At 46.3% G+C, this 24,917-nt stretch overlaps 1 protein-coding gene across 3 annotated transcripts in view; it reads left to right on the top strand.

Annotated features, from left to right (window-relative positions):
* TMPRSS3 (transmembrane serine protease 3) overlaps nucleotides 1-24,917 on the top strand; it is a 95,279-nt gene that overhangs the window by 57,030 nt on the left and 13,332 nt on the right. For all 3 annotated transcript variants that reach the window (XM_040339040.1, XM_040339041.1, XM_040339042.1), the window contains 2 exons: nucleotides 8,829-8,924; nucleotides 22,174-22,316. In XM_040339040.1, coding sequence (XP_040194974.1) covers nucleotides 8,829-8,924; nucleotides 22,174-22,316 — 239 coding nt within the window. The remainder of the gene's footprint in view (nucleotides 1-8,828; nucleotides 8,925-22,173; nucleotides 22,317-24,917) is intronic.

The raw sequence follows: 24,917 nt of genomic DNA, 5'->3' as shown, positions 1-24,917 counted from the left end.
TAAACAAAAATAGAGCGACAATTTTGAAAAAAAATGCAATATTTTTTACTTTTTCTATAATAAATATCCCCCAAAAATATATATACAATTTTTTTTCCCTCAGTTTAGGCCGATACGTATTCTTCTACCTATTTTTGGTAAAAAAAAAATCACAATAAGCGTTTATCGATTGGTTTGCACAAAATTTATAGCGTTTACATAATAGGGGATAGTTTTATTTTTTATTTTTTTTTGTTTTACTACTAATGGCGATTTTTTCGTGACTGCGACATTATGGCGGACACTTCGGACAATTTTGACACATTTTTGGGACCATTGTAATTTTCACAGCAAAAGATGCATTTAAATTGCATTGTTTATTGTGAAAATGACAGTTGCAGTTTGGGAGTTAACCACAGGGGGCGCTGAAGGAGTTTAGTGTTCACCTAGTGTGTGTTTACAACTGTAGGGGGGTGTGGCTGTAGGTCTGACGTCATCGATCGAGTCTCCCTATAAAAGGGATCACTCGATCGATGCGCCGCCACAGTGAAGCACGGGGAAGCCGTGTTTACATACGGCTCTCCCCGTTGTTCAGATCCGGGGAGCGATCGCGAGGGGGCGGCTAGAAACTAATTGCCGCGCCCTCGTCCCGGATCGCTCAGACAGCCACGGGAACTGCCGCATGGAGTGGGGGGGGGGTCCAGATCCACGTCTAGGCAGGGACGTACAGGTACGCCAATGTGCCTGTACGTGCCATTCTGCCGACGTAAATGTACATGTGGCGGTCAGGAAGTGGTTAAAAACTGCATTGGTAATTGAGATATTACTTTTCCTTACACCCTTAAAAAGTATGGGCTAGATTCAGAGAACAGTTACACCGGCGTATCAGTAGATACGCCGTCGTAACTCTGAATCTGCGCCGTCGTAAATTTAAGCGTATTCTGGAAACCAGATACGCTTAAATTAGGCGAAGATACGAGCGGCGCAAGTCTTCTACGCCGTTGTATCTTAGGGTGCAATATTTACGCTGGCCGCTAGGTGGCGCTTCCGTCGATTTCAGCGTTGAATATGCAAATGAGCTGGATACGACGATTCAGAGACGTACGTGCGCCCGGCGGATTTTTTTTACGTAGTTTGCGTAAGGCTTTTTCCGGCGTAACGTTACTCCTACTATATGAGGCATAGCCAATGTTAAGTATGGACGCCGGGCCAGCGTCGAATTTTGAAAATTTTACGTCGTTTGCGTAAGTCGTTCGCGAATAGGGCTTTGCGTAAATTACGTTCACGTCGAAAGCATTGACTATTTGAGACGTGATTAGGAGCATGCGCACTGGGATACGTTCACGGCCGGCGCATGCGCCGTTCGTGAGAGACGTCATTTACGCGGGGTCATGTTTTATTTACGTAAAACACGCCCACCTCTTGACAATTTGAATTCGGCGCGCTTACGCCGGCAGATTTACGCTACGCCGCCGTAACTTACGGAGCAAGTGCTTTGTGAATACTGCACTTCTTAATTGCGGCGGCGTAGCGCAAATAAGATACACTACGCACGCATAAACCTACGTCCCCCTACCTGAATCTAGCCCTATGTGTGTATCCACCCTACTGTATCTTTTATATAGCATTGAAAAAACACTTCAGCAGCTGTTTATTAAAGCCAATCAAATGTGTGTATATACGGTATATATATATATATATACCTATACAGTGGAACCTCGGATTACGAGAATAATCCGTTCCAGGAGAATACTCGTAATCCAAAGCACTCTCATATCAAAGCGAGTTTCCCCATTGAAGTCTATGGAAACAAAAAGAATTTGTTCCGCATTGCCTTTAACCACTTCCATACCGGGCACTTACGCAGCTTCCTGCCCAAGCCAATTTTCAGCTTTCAGCACTGTCGCACTTTGAATGACAATTGCGCGGTCATGCTACACTGTACCCAAACAATTTTTTTATCATTTTGTTCCCACAAAGAGAGCTTTCTTTTGGTGGTATGTGATCACCTCTGCGATTTTTTATTTTTATTTTTTGTGCAACAACGAAAAAAAGACCGAAAATGTTGAAAAAAATTAAGTTTTAATTTTTTTCTGTTATTTTTTTTTGTGAATAAGTACGTTTTCTTCTTCGATTATGGGTACTGATATTGCGCTGATGGACACGGATAGGCAGCACTGATAGGCGGCGCTGGTATGCGTCACTAATGGGCACTCATAGGCGGCACTGATGGGCACTCATACGCGGCACTGATGGGAACTCAGGCGGCACTGATGGGTACTCATAGGCGGCACTGGGCACTCATAGGCGACACTGATGGGCACTCATGGGTGGCACTGATGGGTACTTATGGGTGGCACAGATGGGCACTGGGCATGGGTGGGCACTGGGCATGGATGGGCACTGAGGGGTGGCACTGATGGACACTGAGGGGTGGCACTGAGGGCATTACTGGGCATCACTTGTTTATCCCAGTGCCCATGATGCCAGTCAGTGCCCATTTGTGGGCACTGATTGGCATCTTTCTATTTTTTTTTCTTTTTACTGCCCCCTTCCCTGGTGGTCCAGTGTCGGCACCCGAGAGGGGGCTGCGCTGATAAAAAATCAGCGCGAACCCCCCCTGTCAGGAGAGCCGCCGATCGGCTCTCCTCTACTCAGGTCTGTCAGACGCGAGGGAGGAAGAGCCGATCAACGGCTCTTCCTATTTACATCGTGATCAGCCGTGATTGGACACGGCTGATCTTTACCACCACAGGCGCGTGCCAGCATGAAATCCTGCAGGACGTCAATAGACGTCCAGTCAGGATTTCACAACCACTTCTCGGACGTCAATTGTCTATTGACCGGGCGGGAAGTGGTTAATGGCATGCAATACCGCATGCGGCCAGAGGTGGTGGGGGGGCGCCGGAGAGCCTTGAAAACAGCCGGAAAGGCCCAAGGACAGCTCGTCTGACCTTTGCAAACCTCGGAAAGGCTCGGGAACTTAGAGTCTTTCCGAACGCCGCTGATCGGCTACACCTCCGGCGCCCCCCACCTCAGGCCAAACGCGGTACTGCACACCACTTTGGCCTGAATCCTGCTAGTTTTGCAATACAACGATTTAGGTTTTTTCAAAACTTGTATTGCGAAACGATCGTTATCCGCGTTACTCGCAATCCGAGATTCCACTGTGTGTGTATATATATATATATATATATATATATATATATATATATATATATATATACACACACACAGTATCTTCTTTTCATGTTTTCTTCTATCTTTTCATGTGACAACACTGAAGAAATGACACTTTGCTACAATGTTGTGTAGTGAGTGTACAGCTTGTATAACAGTGTAAATTTGCTGTCCCCTCAAAATAACTCAACACACAGCCATTAATGTCTAAAAGTGAGTACACCCCTAAGTGAAAATGTCCAAATTGGGCCCAAAGTGTCAATATTTTGTGTGGCCACCATTATTGATTAGTAATACAAATAATAAATATAAAGAATAAAAATCATAATATATATATATATATATATATATATATATATATATATATATATATATATATATATTTTTTTTTTATTTACTTGCCATTGTGTTTCAAAAGCAGGATCCACATAAAATACAAGTTCAGTGATAATATGATAATAATGTTCACCTGGCAGTTATCCTCTGCAAATGCTGTTTTGATATGCCTAACGCTGATGACAAATATCGCCATCTTGTGGGCATTTTATGCAGTGCAATTTATCAGCCAGTTCCAACAACCTGCTAGGAAATATATTTAATTTTCGTCAACCGCAATCATTTTTTAAGTCATAGACCTAGATTCACGTACGGCCGTTCTACGTTGCGCGGGCGTAGCGTACCGTATTTATGCTACGCCGCCACAACTTAGAGAGGCAAGTGCTGTATTCACAAAGCACTTGCCTCCTAAGTTACCTCGGCGTAGCGTAAATGGGCCGGCGTGTGCGCGCGTAATTCAAAGTAGGCTGGTAGGGGGCGTGTTGTATTTAAATGAGGCTTGACCCCATGTAGATGCATGGCCGAACAAACGGCGCATGCATGCTCAGTATCACGTCGTATTTACGGCCAAAGATACGTCGGCTCAATGCCTGTGACGTGAACGTAATTTACGCACAGCCCTATTCGCGTACGACTTACGCAAATGACGTAAAAAGATACGCTTGTTCCGACGTCCGTACTTTGCATGGGATGCGCCACCTAGAGACCTGCTTTATCTTTACGCCGGCGTATGTCTTACGTAAATGGCGTAACTAATTGCGACGGCGCACGTACATTCGTGAATCGGCGTATCTAGTCATTTGCATATTCTACGCCAAACTCAACGGAAGCGCCACCTAGCGGCCAGCGTAAATATGCACCCTAAGATACGACGGCGTAGGAGACTTACGCCGCTCGTATCTTAGCCTAATTTAAGCGTATCTGGTTTCCAGAATACGCTTAAATTTACGACGGCGCAGATTCGGACTTACGACGGCGTATCTACTGATACGCCGACGTAAGTCTCTGAGAATCTGGCCCATAGACTATCATGTCTGCTCTGATGTTTAAATGTTACGATTTAAGTGTTGCTGAGCAGTTCTGAGCTACCGCCGGTCAGTAAAGGCAACCTAGCCCACCGGTAGGCAATGTGAGCTGTCGCACCGCCGTCGTCTGGTCTCAGTCAAAGTAAGAGGATTTCCAGGTCAGCCTAAACCAAGCCGTTTGTCAGCACTGGTGGTCTTGAAGCTGGTCTGCTGAGCTGGTAAATCTCACAATCAGCTGCGTTTCTTTACATGTAGGGAAGTAGGATACCTTTTATAAATCCCAAATAAACTTTCAGTTTAAATCAGCGGTCATCAACCCTGTCCTCAGGGCCCACTAACAGGCCAGGTTTTATTACCCTGGGGAGATGCAGACTAGAATACTGCGATCACTGAGCAGCGAATGATATCACCTGTGATGTGCTTCAGTTATCTTGCAAACCTGGCCTGTTAGTGGGCCCAGAGGACAGGGTTGATGACCAATCAATTAAAAACCTCCCAGGTGCACCCATAAAAAGGTGTTTAACCACTTAAGCCCCGGACCTTTAGGCAGCTAAATGCCCAGGCCAGGTTTTGCGATTCGGCACTGCGGCGCTTTAACTGACAATTGCGCGGTCGTGCGACGTGGCTCCCTAACATAATTGGCGTCCTTTTTTCCCCACAAATAGAGCTTTCTTTTGGTGGTATTTGATCACCTCTGCGGTTTTTATTTTTTGCGCTATAAACAAAAATAGAGCGACAATTTTGAAAAAAATTCAATATTTTTTACTTTTTGCTATAATAAATATCCCCAAAAAACATATAAAAAAACTACTTCTACATATTTTTGGTAAAAAAAATTGCAATAAGCGTTTATCGGTTGGTTTGTGCAAAATTTATAGCGTTTACAAAATAGGGGAAAGTTTTATTATTTTTTTTTTTTACTACTAATGGCGGCGATCAGCGTTTTTTTTCCTGACTGCGACATTATGGCGGACACTTCGGACAATTTTTTGACACATTTTTGGGACCATTGTCATTTTCACAGCAAAAAATGCATTTAAATTGCATTGTTTATTGTGAAAATAACAGTTGCAGTTTGGGAGTTAACCACAGGGGGCGCTGTAGGAGTTAGGGTTCACCTAGTGTGTGTTTACAACTGTAGGGGGGTGTGGCTGTAGGTGTGACGTCATCGATTGTGTCTCCCTATAAAAGGGATCACCCGATCGATGCAGCCGCCACAGTGAAGCACGGGGAAGCCTTGTTTACATACGGCTCTCCCCGTTCTTCAGCTCCGGGTAGCGATCGCAAGGGGGAGGCTAGAAACGAATAGCCGCGCCCTCGTCCCAGATCGCTCCTGAAGCCACGGGAACCGCCGCATGTACCGGGGGGGGGGGGACCTCCCGATCGGACCCCCGACCCACGTCTAGGCAGCGACGTACAGGTACGCCAATGTGCCTGTCCGTGCCATTCTGCCGACGTATATGTACATGCGGTGGTCCGGAAGTGGTTAAACTCATACCATTGGTTATGTTCGGAAAGCAGCCACAGCCTGAGTAGAAAAGTCTGTCTCCTGCCTGCATGCTGCAGAAACAGACCCTTACGCTCTGTGTGGAAGCAGCGGCCTCTCTGCACAGGTCTGACACACACCCCTGCTGATTCAGAACTAGAGCTCTCCAATCAGAAGGCTGTAGCTACTTTCTACTGGAAACCAAATGTATTTAAATTGAAAGTTCAATCAGGCTTTATGTTATCTTACAAATGCTAGAATACGTCACAAGGGTGTCCCTGTGGAGTTGTTTCCAGGGCTGTTTTAATGAGAGGGCACACCTGGGCACTGCCCAGGGGCCCCAGCTGCATGGGGGCCCCCTGCACTTTCCCCAAAGCAGCTGGTCCTTGAGCCCATGCTCCCCCCAAATTGGGATCCCTATGATGGTACTGAGAGTAATAGATACACAGGGGAGGCACTCTGCCTCCTACCTACTTGATGTCTGTTTACCTGCACTATCATCATTGTTCACTTGCCACACCCAGGCCTGATTACTGCCAGACCTGTTGAATCAAGAAATCACATAAATAGAAGCTGTCTGACAAAGTGAAGCACGCTAACAGATCACAAAAAAAAATTCAAGAACAGGTTAGAAACAAAGTAATGTACATGTATCAGTCTAGGAAGTGTTTCTAAGCCATTTCTAAGGCTTTGGAACTCCAGTGAACCACGGGGGAGAGACATTATCAACAAATGGAGATAACTTGGAAGAGTGGCGAACCTTCCCAGGAGTAGCCGGCCTACAAATATTACTCCAAAAACACAGGCATGTACTGGCCATCGGGACTACCGGGAGTTTCCCGGTGGGCCGATGGCTCAGTGGGCCAGTCAGGTGCAGTTCTTGAGCCGCTTGTCACTTGTCAATTATCACATGACTGGAGAGAGGAACGAGATGCTGCTTTCAGAACTGTGAGTACACGTGAAAGGGGGAGGAGAGGGAGGACACTCTGATGTAAGGAGGATGCTGTTGGGGACACTCTGATGTAAGGAGGATGCTTTTGGGGACACTCTGATGTAAGGAGGACGCTGTTGGGGACACTCAAAATGAAAGTGGGTCGGTCTGGATGAAGCCCACAGCCAAATTTGTGTCCCAGTCCAGCCCTGCAAGAGCATGACAACGACTCATCCAGGAGGTCATAAAAGAACCCAGAACAACATCTAAAGAACTGCAGGCCTCACTTGCCTCAGGTAAGATCAGAGTTCACGATTCAACAATAAGAAAGAGACTGGGCAAAAATGGCCTCCATGGGAAAGTTCCAAGGCCAAAGCCACCGCTGACCAAAAAGTACAAAAAGGGTAATCTCACAATATTCTGCGGACTGATGAGACAAAAATGTAACTTTTTGGAAGTTGTGCGTCCTGATACATCTGTCATAAAATTAATACAGCATTTCATAACAAGAACATCATCCCAACAGTGAGACATGGTGGTGGTAGCGTGATGGTCTGGGGCTGCTTTGCAGCTTCAGGACCTGGACAACTTACCATAACTGATGGAACCATGAATTCTGAGCTCTACCAGAAAATCCTAAAGGAGAATGTCCGGTTATCAGTTTGTGACCTCAAGCTCAAGTGCACTTGTGTTATACAGCAGGGCAATGATCCGAAACACAATAGCAAGTCCACCCCCAAATGCAAAATGTAGGTTTTGGAGTGGCCTAGTCAAAGTCCGGACTTAAATCCAATTGAAATGCTGTGTCATGACCTTACACAGGCCGTTCATGCTGGAAAACCCTCCAATGTGGCTGAATTAAAACAATTCTACAAAGAAGAGTGGGCCAAAATTTTCTCCACAGCGACGTGAAAGACTCATTGCCAGTTATTGCAAACGCTTGATTGCAGTTGTTGCCGCCAAGGGTGGCACAACCAGTTATTAGGTTTAGGGGGCAATTACTTTTTCACATGAAGCCAGGCAGGGTTGGACAGCTTTTTTGCCTTAATAAATGAAACTATCATTTAAAAACTGCATTTTGTATTTACTCTGGTTATCTTTGTGTGATAATAAAATTAGTTTGATAAAAAAAAAATATATATATATATATATATATATATATATATATATATATATATATATATATATACAGTATGTACCAAATATTAGGTAGATTCACAAAGAGTTAGGCCGGCTTATCAGTAGATAAGCCGACCTAACTCAGAATCTACGCCGACTTATGTTTAAGTGTATTCTCAAACAGAGATACGCTTAAACATATCTTAGGTTGCAATATTGAGGCTGTCCTCTAGGTGGCGCTTCCATTGCGGTCGGCGTAGAATATGCAAATTAGTAGATACGCCGATTCACGAACGTACACCCGGCCAACGCAGTACTTTTACGCCGTTTACGTAAGAGATAGGCCGCGTAAAGTTAGAGCGAGGCCCTAGTTGGACTAGCCAATGTTAAATATGGCCGCCGTTCCCGCGTCAAAATTCGAAATTTTTACGTTGTTTGCGTAAGTCGTCCGTGAGTAGGGATTTACGTAGTTTACGTCCACGTCGAAATCAATAGACCCGTGCGGCGTACTTCGCCGCAATGCACACTGGGAAATGTAAGCGCCCGGCGCATGCGCAGTTTAAAAAAAGCGTCAAAAACGTAAGGTCAAGCCACATTAACATAAAACGCCCGCCTGCTTTAGGCTACGCCGCCGTAACTTAGCAGGCAAGTACTTTGAGAATCAAGTACTTGCCTAGCTAACTTACGGCGGCGTAGCCTAAACACGCTAAGCTACGCCGCCGCAAGTTTAATCTACTCTACCTGAATCTACCTATATATCTTTTACCACCAGGTCTTGTACAACCAATATGTCTTCCACACTACGGAGAAGATTTTCCAGAGGGTAAAATCTGCTGGATATCTGGTTGGGGAGCCACAGAAGATGGAGGTAAACTAATCTTTTGTTATATTTATTGTCTGAAAGCATCCATACAGTATCAGCCACTGTCCATGAGGAGCTCCCCATGTAATGTCCCTGCCATGGCCATACACACAAACACCCAGAAGGGTCAGTTTAATTGGAAGCCAGTCATCCTACTAATGTGTTCTAGAAATGTAGATGTAAAGTAAAGCACTTGGAGCAAACTCACAAAAACATAGAGAGGATGTACACACTCCATGTGGATGATGTCCTTGTAGGGAGCTGAAAAATAAGGCTGCACGCTTGCCGGAGGGCAAGCTATATAGGCTTGCGGCTATCAACCCAGCCAGGGCCTTTATCCTAAGGAATCTGAGGTGTTGCCCAAAATAAAATAGAACTCACCATTGTGTAAATCAGGTAGGACAATATTTAACAAAGGTAAAAAATACATTTACAAAGGTATGAAGTAAAAACGGCAAGGTAAAAGCCGGCCGGCTTGTGAACACCCACTCAGATACACAGCATGTCACTCTTCCCGACGTGCGTTTCGTCATATACTGACGTCGTCCTAGAACAATTCTTAAATAGTGAAAGATGAAGTGACTAGCGCAATATTAAATGGCTATGTAGCAAAAAGTGTTTGTCAGTGAATCAAACTGATCATAAATAAAACATATAAACACAGTGCCAAAATATAAATATACAAAATAATGGTGATTATTCCAATCAGCATGTAGCAAGTGAAAAAATCATGCACAAAACAACTGTGATGCTGTGGTGAGTCAGCAAACAAATGAATTCTCAATAGTTCTGAGATGATAAAAGAGCTTTGAATAGCTAGTGCATAAATGGGATAAAGCAATAAATGCAATCAAAAGTTCCATCAAACAGCAATTCTCCAAAAGAAAATGGTGTGATAATCTTAGGAATCCTCCAATGTGGATCTTCAAAAAAATGTGCTCACAAAGCGCTTACCTTCCCCAAGAAGTAATCAAGCCTTGATTATATGAGTGCTGCTGGATCTGTGTCTGGATATGGATGTCATCCATATCCAGACACAGATCCAGTAGCACTCATATAATCAAGGCTTGATTACTTCTTGGGGAAGAAGCCTGGAGCTGATTACCTAGGACTGCACAGGACGCCCTGGACATCCATATCCAGACACAGATCCAGCAGCACTCATATAATCAAGGCTTGATTACTTCTTGGGGAAGGTAAGCGCTTTGTGAGCACATTTTTTTGAAGATCCACATTGGAGGATTCCTAAGATTATCACACCATTTTCTTTTGGAGAATTGCTGTTTGATGGAACTTTTGATTGCATTTATTGCTTTATCCCATTTATGCACTAGCTATTCAAAGCTCTTTTATCATCTCAGAACTATTGAGAATTCATTTGTTTGCTGACTCACCACAGCATCACAGTTGTTTTGTGCATGATTTTTTCACTTGCTACATGCTGATTGGAATAATCACCATTATTTTGTATATTTATATTTTGGCACTGTGTTTATATGTTTTATTTATGATCAGTTTGATTCACTGACAAACACTTTTTGCTACATAGCCATTTAATATTGCGCTAGTCACTTCATCTTTCACTACTTTATTGTATTTATCACTTTTATACACTATTAGACTTAGCAGCATTATTACATTTCACATTATATCATTTCTTTCATCTCAAAGTTGTTTTTGGTAGGCGCGAGAGCACCATCACATTTTTTTATAAATTCTTAAATAGTGTCCTACCTGATTTACAGTATGGTGAGTTCCTTTTTATTTTGGGCAACACCTGGTCTCTACCTATGAGTACAGATTGATCGAGTCTTTCTGGCTACCTGCTGTACACCTCTGCTCTATTACATCGAGCACCTTGGAGCTGCTGCCTTTGATTCCTTAGGATAAAGGCCCTGGCTGGGTTAAGAGCCGCAAGCCTATATAGCTTGCCCTCCGGTAAGCGTGCAATTTATGTGGCCGTGGTGCACAAGTTCCTAATGGTGGAGAATAATACCAATCTCAGGATTGCACTTATTTGAGTGATTCATGCTCTCATTTGTGATTCACGGACTGCTTTTTCTGATTGTGTAATCCGATGTTTTGAATCCCAACACATTTATTTACTTATGACACAATTTTTTTCTTCTCGGCGTGGCTCTTGTACAATTATTTATCTGCAGATGCGTGTTATCTCATCTTTTGAGCTGCTGCTTGTATTGCCTTTTTTCCTTAGCTCGGTAGTTTTTTATTTAAATGTTTTCATGTTACCATATACCTACCCCATCATCTGGAAAGGTTTGATAAACCAATGACAACTCCTTTCCTCTCATTGTTTACTGTAAAAATGACAATTGCAGTTTGGGAGTTAACCACAAGGGGGCGCTGAAGGGGTTAAGTGTGACCTCATCTGTGTTTCTAACTGTAGGGGGGTGTGGCTGTAGGTGTGACGTCATTGATTGTGGCTCCCTATATTAGGGAACACACGATCGATGACGGCACCACAGTGAAGAACGGGGAAGCTGTGTTTCCACACAGCTCTCCCCGTTCTTCAGCTCCGGGGACAGATCGCCGGACTCCAGCGGCGATCGGGTCCGTGGGTCCCGCGGTCACGGAGCTTCGGATCAGGTCGTGGGACGCGCCCGCGACCCGCGGCTAGGCACTTAAAGAGGACGTACCTGTACGTGCTTGTGCCCAGCCGTGCCATTCTGCCGACGTATATGTGCAGGAGGCGGTCCTTAAGTGGTTAAGTCTGTTGCTCAGGCATTAGGGTCTGGCCTTTAGGATGGCCCCTCAGACCACCTCACAGCAGCATTGTGCTCACATACAGCTCTGTACCTCTGTCTCAGTTACATGCTGAACAGGCCCATGCCTTGACCTGGGCAGGAACCTTCTGTCTCCTGGGTGGAACCCTGAACTACGGCCAGCACCATGACTATAAAGGGTGTGCACACCTCCACAGACATAGCCTGCTGGTCTCTGGCAGGGATGGACTGGCCATCGGGACTACCGGGAGATTCCCGGTGGGCTGATGGCTCAGTGGGCCGGTTGGAGGTCCGCGTGATCTACCCGTCAGTTGCCGACTGCTGGTGCCTGATGGGTAGATCGAGATTTAGCCAGCATGCAGAGTAGCGCAGGAAGCGTGTGTTATAAGTTCTCTCTCATGTCACGCTGCGGCTGCTCCCTGCTCCCCGGTGGCCCCTCCTCTCTTCTCGTCCATCCCCATTTGCTTGTGACATCATCTGGAATGGATGAGAAGAGAGGAGGGGCCGCCGGGGGGCCGGAGAGCAGCCACAGCGTGACATGAGAGAGAACTTATTACACACGCTTCCTGCGCTACTCTGCATGCTGACTGGTTATCAATTAGGTAGATTCACAAAGAGTTAGGCCGGCTTATCAGTAGATAAGCCGACCTAACTCAGAATCTACGCCGACTTATGTTTAAGTGTATTCTCAATCAGAGATACACTTAAACATATCGAAGATACGACGGCTTGCGCCGTCCTATCTTAGGTTGCAATATTTCGGATGGCCGCTAGGTGGCGCTTCCTTTGCGGTCGGCGTAGAATATGTAAATGAGTAGATACGCCGATTCACGAACGTACGCCCTGGCCGACGCAGTACTTTTACGCCGTTTACGTTAGAGATAGGCCGCGTAAAGTTAGAGCTTAGCCCTAGTTGGAATAGTAATGTTAAGTATGGCTGCCGTTCTCGCGTCGAAATTCGAATTTTTTACGTCGTTTGCGCAAGTCGTCCGTGAATAGGGATTTACGTAGTTTCCGTCCACGCCAAAATCAATAGGCCCGTGCGGCGTACTTAGCCGCAATGCACACTGGGAAATGTAGGCGCCCGGTGCATGCGCAGTTAAAAAAAAAACTTCAAAAACGTAAGGTCAAGCCCCATTACCATAAAACACGCCCCCTTACACACATTTGAATTAGGTGCCCTTACGCCCGCCCGCTTTAGGCTACGCCGCCGTAACTTGGCAGGCAAGTACATTGTGAATCATGTACTTGCCTAGCTAACTTACGGCGGCGTAGCCTAAACGCGCTAAGCTACGCCGCCGCAAGTTTAATCCTTTCTCTCTGAATCTACCTACATGTGCCCTGATGTGTCATGTGCCCCGTGTCCTGATGTGCCCTGTGCCCCATGTCCTCATGTGCTGTGCCTCAATGTGGTGTGCCCTGATGTGCTATGATGGGCCCTGATGTGCTGTGCCCTGTACCCTGATGTGATGTTCCCTGTACGTGTTGTGCCCTGATGTGCCCAGTGCCATGATGTGCTGGGCTCTGTACCTTGATGTGCTGTGCCCTGATGTGCTGTACCCTGATGTGCTGTGCCCTGCACCCTGATGGTCTGTTCCCCGATGTGCTGAGCTCTGTACCTTGCCCTGATGTGCACTGTACCCTGATGTGTTGTGCCCTGGGCCAGTCTGGATGAAGTCCAGGGCCACATTTTTGTCCCAGTCCAGCCCTGGTCTCTGGTAAAACCTAGACACAAGGGTAGAGTCTTCTTCCCTTCCAAAACTCTTTGAAGGAAATCTCTGGACTCCAGGCCCCCCGATCTGGACGTTACAAAACCCAGAGAAAACTGAAAAGGCAGCCCATCAATCATCATCCGTGAGAACCCTGTGTGCCATTTACTTCTTCTAGCACAGTGGCACAATTGAATAACGTACAATTGTATTATTTTAATTTAAGGCTTTATATTTATATTTGGCACCTAAAGTCCCAGCCCCAGAGGGAATAGGAATGGATTTGGCAGATATGGCAGATCAGGGATGTGGTGCCCTGGTCCCTCCTCTCTCCAAATTCAATGGTTTATTGCTAATAAAGCCTTTTCCTTTATACCAGCCTGTTTGACTTGTGAGGAAATTCAAATTCTGTCCAAATGGATCCTGCGGTCTGATGCTGATGCTAATGGCTGTTGATTTTGCACATTGGATTTCATTTAATACAAATTTGTATAACTGGCTTGTATACTCTTCCCAGATATTTCTATCCGGTATATAGTACTACTACATGAGTATAATAAAACGGACTAACATTTTATCATCCCACATTGAATATAATCCATATTATCCAGTAGAAATTAGTCTGTCCAGTTGAATGTTTTGCTAGCTGCTCCCTTAATTTATTATCAACCATTAAAGGGATCCTGAGGAAGCCTCAAGGTAGGCGAAACACGTCAACCCTGACGCTCTGGATACATCTTTATGGTTATCTCCACTTGATATTTAATCATAGGGATGTGCAGTTATCATTATGTTTTTAAGAATTGGGGGCACTCTGATGGGAACATCTGATGTATGGGGGCACTCTGATGGAGACCCTGATGTAAAGGGGCACTCTAAAGGGGAAATATGATGTAAGGGGGTACTCTAATGGAGACCCTCATGTACAGGGGCATGGAGACCTTGATGTAAGAAGGAACTCTGATGGGGAATTTTGATGTAAGGGGCACTCTAGGGGGGGGGGGCTGATGTAAAGGGGCACTCTGATAGAGACCCTGATGTAAGGGGGCACTTTGACGGGGACCAAGATATAAAGGGTCACAATGATGGGGACCCTGATGTAAGGGGGCATTGTTATGGGAGCCTGATATAAAGGGGGACTCTGACAGGTACATCTGATATAAGGAGGCACAGGTTCTCTTTAATCACCCTAATCTAATGACAGCCTAATACATACTAGTGTTTCCCAGGTTGTGACACAGTATGACAGATTGTCAGTGACTCACAGACAGTGTTGTCTTTTTTTTATAAATAGACCCCCCAAGTAACTATAACAATACCAATGGCATTCCTGCAAAGAATCCAGCAAACCGTTCCAGAAATGTCAATCTTCTGGGCTCCCCTGGATCTCGCTGGTTCCTCTTGCTGACCTCTTTGTTACTACTGTGTCATGTAATGCGTGGAGGTCAGCAGGAAGAACCAATGAGAGCCGTGGACATCCAGGAGATCAACACTCTTGGAATAGGGTGACCACATTTCCAAACTACCATTCAGGGACACCCTCCCTTCCCAAAAATCAGCTTGTGCTGTAACGAATCACAGCACAGTAATTGGACACAAGAGGCGGGATTTATGATTTCTCCAATAACAAGCAAAGGGCGGGATTGTGCTCCTCCAGGCATTCCCGGCTAGGACAAGTACTGTCAATGAGTAAAGCGGTGATGTGGCGGCCTTTTTTGGGGGCATCAGATTGGCCCGGGGTGTGGCTGTGTCAGTTTCATTCCGGGACACTGTATTGTCCTGGAATGAAGGTGTCCGGGACAGACCTGCAAAATGCGGGACTGTCCCGGGCAATCCGGGACACATGGTCACCCTATCTTGGAAGCGTCGGTTTTGAAAGAAAATTTAGCAATGGATTTCACAGTATTGAAGTATGTATGCGGCTAGGACAGTGGGAGAGTAGACAACAGAGTTGCTTTAATCATTTGCTGGCAAACACATCATCACTTACTCCAGCCAAAGGTTTTTTTTTTTAAGATAGAGTGGGGAAGAGTTAACATTTTTGATTATTTTTGTCTGAATCCCCAATGGAAAGATTTTCCTTCACCCGTACTTGTGACCAGTGGTGTATTTAGGTTTTATGCTGCCCTAGGAAAGACTAAAATTGGGCGCCCTAGGAAAGGGCTGCCCTAGGAAAGACTAAAATTGGGCACCCCCCCATCAAAATTTTTCTCACCCCTTCTTTCTCAACGGTCTCTGGTGGCTATATAGGGTCTCTGGTGGATGTGTGGGGTCTCTGGTTGCTTTGTTGGGGTCTCTGGAGAGAGGGGGGGGGGTGAGAAAGAGGATGGTTCAGAGAGAGAGAGAGAGAGAGGTAGGATAAGGGGGAGAGAGAGAGAAGGGTGAGAGAGAGAGGGGTGTGAGAGAGAGAGAGAGAGAGAGAGGGGGGGTGAGAGAGAGAGAGAGAGAGAGGGGTTGAGAGAGAGGACAGGGGGTGTGAGAGGGGGTAGGGGCAGGGGTGTATTTAGGTTTTGTGCTGCCCTAGGCCTGACGAAACTCGTGCACCACCTACTTTATATATGATGCACCCCTTCCTGTCAAGACTACACCCCTTCCTCTTTAAGACCCGCCCTGTCATTTACATGGGAGGAGGACAGAGGGACGCATTGGTATGAGGACAGAGGGACAGGGTGGGATGAGGACAGAGGGACAGGGTGGGATGAGGACAGAGGGACAGGGTGGGATGAGGACAGAGGGGCAGGGTGGGATGAGGACAGAGGGGCAGGGTGGGATGAGGACAGAGGGACAGGGTGGGATGAGGACAGAGGAACAGGATAGGATGAGGACAGAGGGACAGAGCATCGCTTTTTCGCCGCCTCCCGCAAAGTGCCGCCCTAGGCCTGGGCCTTGTTGGCCTAGGCCATAATACAGCACTGGGTAGGGGTTGAGAGGTAGGGGGAGCCCCTATCCCCCCATACTACACCAGGAGTCTCTCTCATTCCCCCCCCCAAAAAAAAACTACAATGGACTGTCACCTTCCTGCAGCCTTTCGGCTTATTTTACACAGCTGTGTGTACCGAGGCTGCCGAGGCACGATCACAGCTCGGGACTCTGACCTGCTCTGCCAATTGAGCTACTCCCGGCATTGGAGGTTGCAGTTACTGCTACCTCCTGCTTCCGCTTGGTTCCCCTGTCACCAAACGATTAGTCCATGGCCGCCCCTGGTGTCACCCCTCTGACGGGTGTCACCCAGGTGCGGTCCGCACACCTGCACCCCTGTAGCGACGTCACTGCTTCTCTGCAGTCTTCGTAGTGTCCCTTATACCTAGGGGCGATGCCACCTCACTGAAAAATGCCTCCCAAGACAAACGCCCTGTTTGCCTTGCGGTAGATACGTCCCTGCTTGTGACACCAGAGCAAAAAAGGGTTGTGTAGTTGTCACTACGACAGGAAGGCATATACAGTGTTGGTGAACCTTGTGTCATGGTCTTACCTCTCTCCTGTCTCCTTCGTTTGACATGTGCTGGCGGCCATCTTGGTTTCTAGGTCTCTTGTAGCCTCCCACCCTGCGGCTCCTCCTTCCCACTGGGAGGAGCTGGATACCTGGCTCACATATATAGGAGGTCTGTGACTTCAGTTCCTTGCTTGGTCCTCCTGTGTGCACATGCTTCTAAGACTGCTGCTGCTTCTGGTTCTGATCCTGGCTTCGTCTGACTTCTCTGCTGGTTCCTGATCCTGGCCTCGTCTGACTTCCCTGCTGGTTCCTGATCCTGGCTTCGTCTGACTTCCCTGCTGGTTCCTGATCCTGGCTTCGTCTGAATACCCTTCTGGTTCCTGACCTCTGGTTTCACCATCCGTTGGACTTTTGCTTTACAGCTTGATTTTCAATAAAGCCTTCTTTTATCAAGCTGTAAAGCAAAAGTCCAACGGATGGTGAAACCAGAGGTCAGGAACCAGAAGGGTATTCAGACGAAGCCAGGATCAGGAACCAGCAGGGAAGTCAGACGAGGCCAGGATCAGGAACCAGCAGAGAAGTCAGACGAAGCCAGGATCAGAACCAGAAGCAGCAGCAGTCTTAGAAGCATGTGCACACAGGAGGACCAAGCAAGGAACTGAAGTCACAGACCTCCTATATATGTGAGCCAGGTATCCAGCTCCTCCCAGTGGGAAGGAGGAGCCGCAGGGTGGGAGGCTACAAGAGACCTAGAAACCAAGATGGCCGCCAGCACATGTCAAACGAAGGAGACAGGAGAGAGGTAAGACCATGACACCTTGACACCCCAGTAGGTAGATTCAGGTACGGCCGTGCAATGTTAAGACGGCGTAGCCTAGCGTGTTTACACTACGCCGCCTTAAGTAAGAGAGGCAAGTACATGATTCTCAAAGCACTTACCTCCTTACTTAGGGCGGCGTAGTGTAATCGCGGTGGGTGTAAGGGCGCCTAATTCAAATTGGTTGGACGGGGGCGTGTTGTATGGTATTGAGGCTTGACCTCACGTTTTTTGACATTTTTAGCTACTGCGCATGCGCCGGGCGCCTACATTTCCCAGTGCGCATTGCGGCTAAGTACGCCGTACGGGCCTATTGATTTTGACGTGGACGTAAACGACGTAAATTCGAACCTCGCGGCGGGAACGGCGGCCATACTTTAACATTGTTATTCCACCTCATAGGTGGAATAACTTTTGGCCGTCTAAGGCCTTACTGAAACGACGTAATTCGACTGCGGCGGCCGGGCGTACGTTCGTGAATCGCGTACAAGCTCATTTACATGATCTACGCCGGCCGCAATGGAAGCGCCACCTAGCGGCCATCCGAAAAATTGCAATCTAAGATAGGCCGGCTTGCGCCGTCCTATCTTAGATATGTTTAAGCGTATCTCTGTTTGAGCATTCGCTTAAACATACAGCGGCGTAGATTCGGAGTTGGGTCGGCTTATCTACTGATAAGCCGGCCTAACTCTTTCTGAATCTACCTAGAGATGTTTTGGAACTACTGTACATTTCCCATGATGCTCAACTACACTGCAGAGTGCATGAGCATCATGGCAAATGTAGTTCCAAAATATCTGGGGTGCCAAGGTTTGCCACTACTGGAGAAAAATACCAAGTTTGGCAAAGACCCTCTTCTTTTCTAGTCCCCCCCCCCCCCCCCATGCACAAAGCTCCATTGCTTGATGGGTTTGGTGGAGGAACTCAACTGGCCTGCTTGGAGCCTTGACCCTTTTTAAGGATAAATGTGCGGTTTTAGTGAAAAATAATGTTTCTGTGTATTGCAACATGTCATGAATTTATTCAATGTAGCGTTACTAAAAGGCCAACTTTAAGGCAAACACTGTCATTATCATTTAATATACAAACCCTGGATTTAGAATAATTCATTTTTTTGATGGCGTCGTTCAATGAAATGGCCTTGAAAGCAGGAAGCAAATAAGGTATCGAGAGCAAAAAGTTACATCAAATACGATTTGTATTGTTGCCGCGTTTCTCTAATCCCCGAGCCACAGTCTGTTTACCGACCCTTTCAAAGTAACCTTATTTTCCGCATATCACCACCTTTGTGTTCCACCCCTACGAAAAGACCGTACCTCTAAACAGATCATCCTGTTTTCTTATCACAATAGACCTTGTGTGATTTGCCGTGTTTGAAATCCTTTTTTTCCCCCTGTAAATAGACTTAATAATAGTTTTATCGAGTATTTAAAAAGCCTCGGACGCCGTGTTGTCACCGCCGCATTCCTGGTTTGTTTTCCCCGAGTCTTTTTATTATATTTTCACCTTTTTTTTTTTTCTTCTTCTTCTTCTTTTATAATTGAAATGGCAGATCGGCTCAGGCAAGCTCTTTGTGAAAGATATTTAAATGAGGGATTAAGAAACAGCTTATTCTTCTGCTTAATGCCCGCTGCCGAATTCATTGCATCACGCACGGTCGCCATGGCAACGGCTGTATTATTACCGATTCACCGCAGCTATGGAATCGCAGCAGGTGGCAAAGTTAGCGAGACGGTACTCGAGATGAAATGTGGAGAGAGAGAGAAAAAAAAGAGAAATATATAATTTGTGTTGGTGTTCTGCTCCATCTCTTGACGCAGCGAGGTATTTGAATTCAACGGAAATCATAACAAAGGTATAGGTGGGGAAAAAAAAAAGACCTCCGCTTTATTAAAAATAGAGGTGATGAAAGTGGAAGGAGGTGGGTAGGTAAATGGTACCCCGCCAATACGTATTGTCTTCATTCACGTACTCTCCCCATCCATCCCCATTAGGTTCTGATTTGGTGGTCCTGAGTCGATGAATTCTATGTTATGTGCAGAGCTTGTCTGCTGATCCCATAGGTGCTAAGAGATTTCCATTGTCTTCATCTTCTCAAGACTTTTACTATAGTGCCCTGGAGCTAACTTGAAAGCTTTAGTCTTGCACAGTTGGACAGGCTCCTCTCCCGGTCTGAAATCACTTACTCCAATTTCACTGCACACTGTGAGCTTCTCTTCTCCTGCCTAGGAATGTCCTCTGTATCAGACTGATATCCATCCATCAAGGCATTTTGATATTTGCATAACTCCTTGCAAGGGCCTGCCCACTGCTTTGCACACAGCCTATTTAGCCTATTTTTGGGCGCCGTGCGCCTGAATAAAGTCATATGTTCTAATAGGCGCCGAAAAGGGTAAACAGCAGCGCCATGCTTGGCGCTCACAGTTCACTCAACTGAATGTATATTCGCTTTCCTAACACTGAATCGCCTCTCCGCCAATCAGGTGCTCGGGTCTGTTACCCATCACCTGATTGCTTGAAATGACAGGCGCTGCATTTGATGGGCACAGTGGCTGTGTTTGATGGGCACAGTGGCGGCAATTGATGGGCACAGTGGCGGCGTTTGATGGCACAGTGGCTGCATTTGATGGGCAAAGTGGTGGCGATTGATGGGCACAGTGGCTGCGTTTGATGGAACAGTGGCTGTGTTTGATGGGCACAGTGGCGGCAATTGATGGGCACAGTGGTAGCGTTTGATGGCACAGTGGCTGCATTTGATGGGAAAAGTGGTGGCGATTGATGGGCACAGTGGCTGCGTTTGATGGAACAGTGGCTGTGTTTGATGGCACAGTGGTTGCGTTTGATGGTACAGTTGCTGCGTTTGATGGCACAGTGGCTGCGTTTAATGGCACAGTGGTTGCATTTGATGGTACAGTGGCTGCGTTTGATGGCACAGTGGCTGCGTTTGATGGCATATTGGCTGCATTTGATGGTACAGTGGTTGCGCTTGATGGTACAGTTGTTGCGTTTGATGGTACAGTAGTTGCATTTGATGGTACAGTGGTTGCGTTTAATGGTACAGTAGTTGCATTTGATGGTACAGTGGTTGTGTTTAATGGTACAGTGGCTGCATTTGATGGCACCCCTCCAGAAACATAAGACCCCCCACTAGCAACAATAGATCTACCCAGCAACAATAGACCTCCATGCAAAAATAGATCCCCACCAGTGACAATATATCCCCCAGCAGCAAGCATCAATACACCCTCCACCACACCCCAGCACTCCTTGCTATTACGTACATTCATTGCTGGAGGTGCCGGAACTGCGTTCCCCCACGTTCCTGCTGAAAAAAAAGCCCTGGTGCCTACTACATAGTTCCTTGGTCAACGTCATTTGGCAAAGTCAGCTGCATGAACTCAGTGATATTTTTAGCTGTCTGTACATGTGGCAACTAGACCACCACTCACTACCCGCCATTATAAGTGCCATTTTTCCCACCAAAAATTGGTTTTAGCAAGGGTTCCCTGAACTATTTTAAAGGTTCCTCTGGGGTAAAAAGATTGAGAATGGCTTCTATAGAGTGTCACTTGTCTTAAATGACAGCTCTGAGTCTGCTGGAGCTGCTGATATCACATCCAAGATGGTGGCTCACAGCAGCAGTCTCAGGGCCTTTGGATGTCTACACAAGGGAAGCATTTACAGGTAAATAACATGAATAAAAAATATTAAATGCACATATAACTTTATGGGAAGATTGTCGTTGAAATGAATGTTTTGGCGACAAAGGGGTAGATTCACATACAAATAGATCGGCCCAGCGTATGTGAGATACGCTACGCCGCTGTAACTTACATTAGGCCGGTTCGAATCCCCAAAGAATTCGCGCCGTAAGTTACGGCGGCGTAGTGTAACAGCGGGGAATTCAAATTGGCGATTAGGGGGCGTGTTTCATTTAAATGAAGCGCGTCCCCGCGCCGAATGAACTGCTCATGCTCCGTTTCTAAATTTCCCGCCGTGCATTGCACGAAATGACGTCGCAAGGACGTAATTTTTTAAACTTAGACGTGACTTACGTCCATCCAGATTCACGGACGACTTACGCAAAAAAAAGAAAAAATTCAAACGACGGCCATACTTAACATGGCAAATCTAACTATACGCCGCAAAAAAAGCAGCTTTAACTATACACCGGAAAAAGCCGACTAGAGACGATGTAAGAGAATGCGACGGCCGCGCGTATGTTCGTGGATCGTTGGAAATAGCTAATTTGCATACCGGACGCGGAAAATGACGTGAACGCCACCCAGCGGACGCCGAAGTATTGCATCTTAGATCCGAAAAGGCGTACGAGGACGTATACCTGTCGGATCTAACCCAGATGCCGTCGTATCTTGGTTTGAGGATTCAAACCAAGATACGACGCAGGTAATTTGAAAGTACGCCGGCGTATCAGTAGATACACCGGCGTACTCGCTCTGTGGATCTGCCCCTAAGCCTCTAAAAGTAAGTTTGTAATTTTGCTTGTGACACATATCATTATTTTAAATACTGCATTTTTTTGTCCAACTAGGTGACACATCACAGACAATGGATTATGCTGGGGTCCCTCTCATATCAAACAGAGTGTGTAATACAAAATATATGTACGGGGGAGTTATAAAACCATCTATGCTGTGCGCCGGCTTCCTGGAAGGTGGAGTTGACACCTGTCAGGTACATATCATTTATTTATAATATTTAAGATTGATACTTATACACAGAATGATAAGTCTTCTAACTGCACCCACCCTGCTTATCAAGTGTCAGTAGTTTGCTCAAAATTGCAATTAGTCCGCCTCACCAGCTGTGCTTAAAGGAAAATTCCAGGAACAAAAGTAAACATAAAGAACAAACCTTGTAATACCTACACTCCCTGCAAAAAGTCCTCTCTGCCACTAGAGGGCTCCAGTCTTCTGGGTTGAATGACAACTGATGCCCCATACACACGGCCGGTTTTCCCGTCGGAAAAACTGCGATGAGAGCTTTTCGTCGGGAATTCCGACTGTGTGTATATGCTCCATCGCAGTTTTTCCAACGGGAAAACTGCTGGGAAAAAAAGAGACCAGGATCTCTTTTTTCCCGTCAGGAAAAAATCCTTCGGGAAAACCATTCATCTTAGGGTGACCACATTTCCAAACTACCATTCAGGGACACCCTCCTTCCCAAAAATCAGCTTGTGCTGTAACGAATCGCAGCACAGTGATTGGACACAAGAGGCGGGACTTATGATTTCTCCAATCACAAGCAGGGGGCAGGGATTGTGCTCCTCCAGGGATTCCCGGCCAGGGCAAGTACTGTTAGTGAGTAAAGCAGTGATGTGGCGGCATAGGTGTGAGCAGCCTATTGCATTAGGGTGTGCACCCCAAAGCTCAAACACACATTACCGATCATTCACAATGTTCATTCAGAAAGGGGCCGGTAAATTACATATTTACTGGCTCCTTCTCCCACTCATCCTAAACATCTCAACAGCCGATGGGAGAGGAGAAGAGGGAAGTCAGCAGCGTGGTGGGAGGGGAGGGCAGTAGGGGGAATCTGTGCGCACAGGATAATTAGGGTGTGCCTGGGCACACCTGGCACACCCTGTGCGCATGCCTATGTGTGGCGGCCCTTTTTGGGGGCATCAGATTGGCCTGGGGGGGTGGGGTAGCTTCATTCCGGGACACTGTATTGTCCTGGAATGAAGGTGCCCGGGACAGACATGCAAAATGCTTGACTGTCCCGGGCAATCCGGGACACGTGGTCACCCTAGTTCATCTGTATGCTTTTCCGACAATTCGACACATGCTCAGAAGCATAGAACTTAATTTTGTTGGCTCGTCGTTGTCTTTTACGTCACCGCGTTCTTGGCAGACAAAAGTTCACAGGACTTTTGTGTGACCGTGTGTGCGCAAGGCAGGCTTGAGAGGAATTCCGTCGGGAAAACCATTGTATTTTTTAGACGGGAAAATCGTGTTTACGGCGCATAAGGCCATTGGACCCACTTTCCTTAATTAGGCCAAGGATGTCATGAACCCACCCCCGGGCGGGAGTTATGATATCGACCTGAGCTTACAGTACTATTTAAAAGGCACTCACAAATAATTGCATGTCACTGGACCGGGCAATAGAACATTGCTAAAACAAGTTGTTCAATATATATGTACCATATGTATATATGTTGTAAAGTGGACAGGCTCAACTGTTATCGGCAGCAAAAAAACATTCATGAGACAGGGACACACAGAAAAAATACAGACAGGTTTGTCCTGCATGTTTTGCTTTCAGAAAAGCAGTAAACAAACACAGCTGAATGCAGGAGGGCTTTGTACAGCAAGTCCACACCGGAGCAGAGATTCTTGGAGCTCTGCAGGGGCAGGCCCAGAGGTTCGGTAGTTTACACCACGCTCTTCTGCCAATAGCCAGGGCTGTAACAATGCTTGTGCCCTCACTTGTCAGGTTTCCTCCCACTGTCCAATATGCCTCCCTATTGGACCAGTGTGAAACATTCAGACAAGCTGAGCTGTACCTGAGCACCATGAGCAGACCTCACTAATAGATCCTGCTCCCTGGTAAGCAGAGAGCATTCTAAATTTACCTAATGGTCCCCCTGTTAGGCAGAAAGACCCAAAAACGATACTCTCTATTAGCACCTACCTAGGAAAGTAATACATGAATATTTATTTTGTTCACGTTTGATATTGATGCACTGATTCACATTATATAGGATGTGGAGTCCATTTTTTATGCACTTTACATGTATTGATGCACACTGAAATGTTGTTTATTGTATAGCACATATTTGATTTTATGAACTTTGTATATTTGATTTTTACCTGTTGTAGGTGTTTTTAATGACATTTTTGGGATCCACAAATTAGTTTTAGGTGTTTGTTGATGGATGAGATCCACTTAAACATTATATGAAGTGCCGGCTTGCTGAGTTAGAATACCATATTGAGTTGCACAAATATGTCCTTGCGGCATACTTTGGAGCAATGCACACTGGGATATGTACACAGACGGCGCATGCGCCGTTCGTAAAAAACGTCAATCACGTCGGGTCACCAAGAATTAACATAAAACACGCCCCTCATCCACATTTGAATTACGCGCGCTTACGCCGGCCCCATTTACGCTACGTCGCCGTAATTTAGAGGGCAAGTGCTTTGTGAATACAGCACTTGCCTCTCTAACTTACGGCGGCGTAGCGTAAATACGATACGCCGTAACATTGCGCGCCCCTACCTGAATCTAGCCCATAGTTACAAAGTTAGTCAGGTTGAAAAAAGACAC

This window comes from Rana temporaria, chromosome 2, assembly GCF_905171775.1.
Source record: "Rana temporaria chromosome 2, aRanTem1.1, whole genome shotgun sequence".
NCBI lineage: Eukaryota > Metazoa > Chordata > Amphibia > Anura > Ranidae > Rana > Rana temporaria.
The sequence above is the reverse complement of the archived record's forward strand: the minus strand, read 5'-3'. Positions and strand labels throughout refer to the sequence as shown.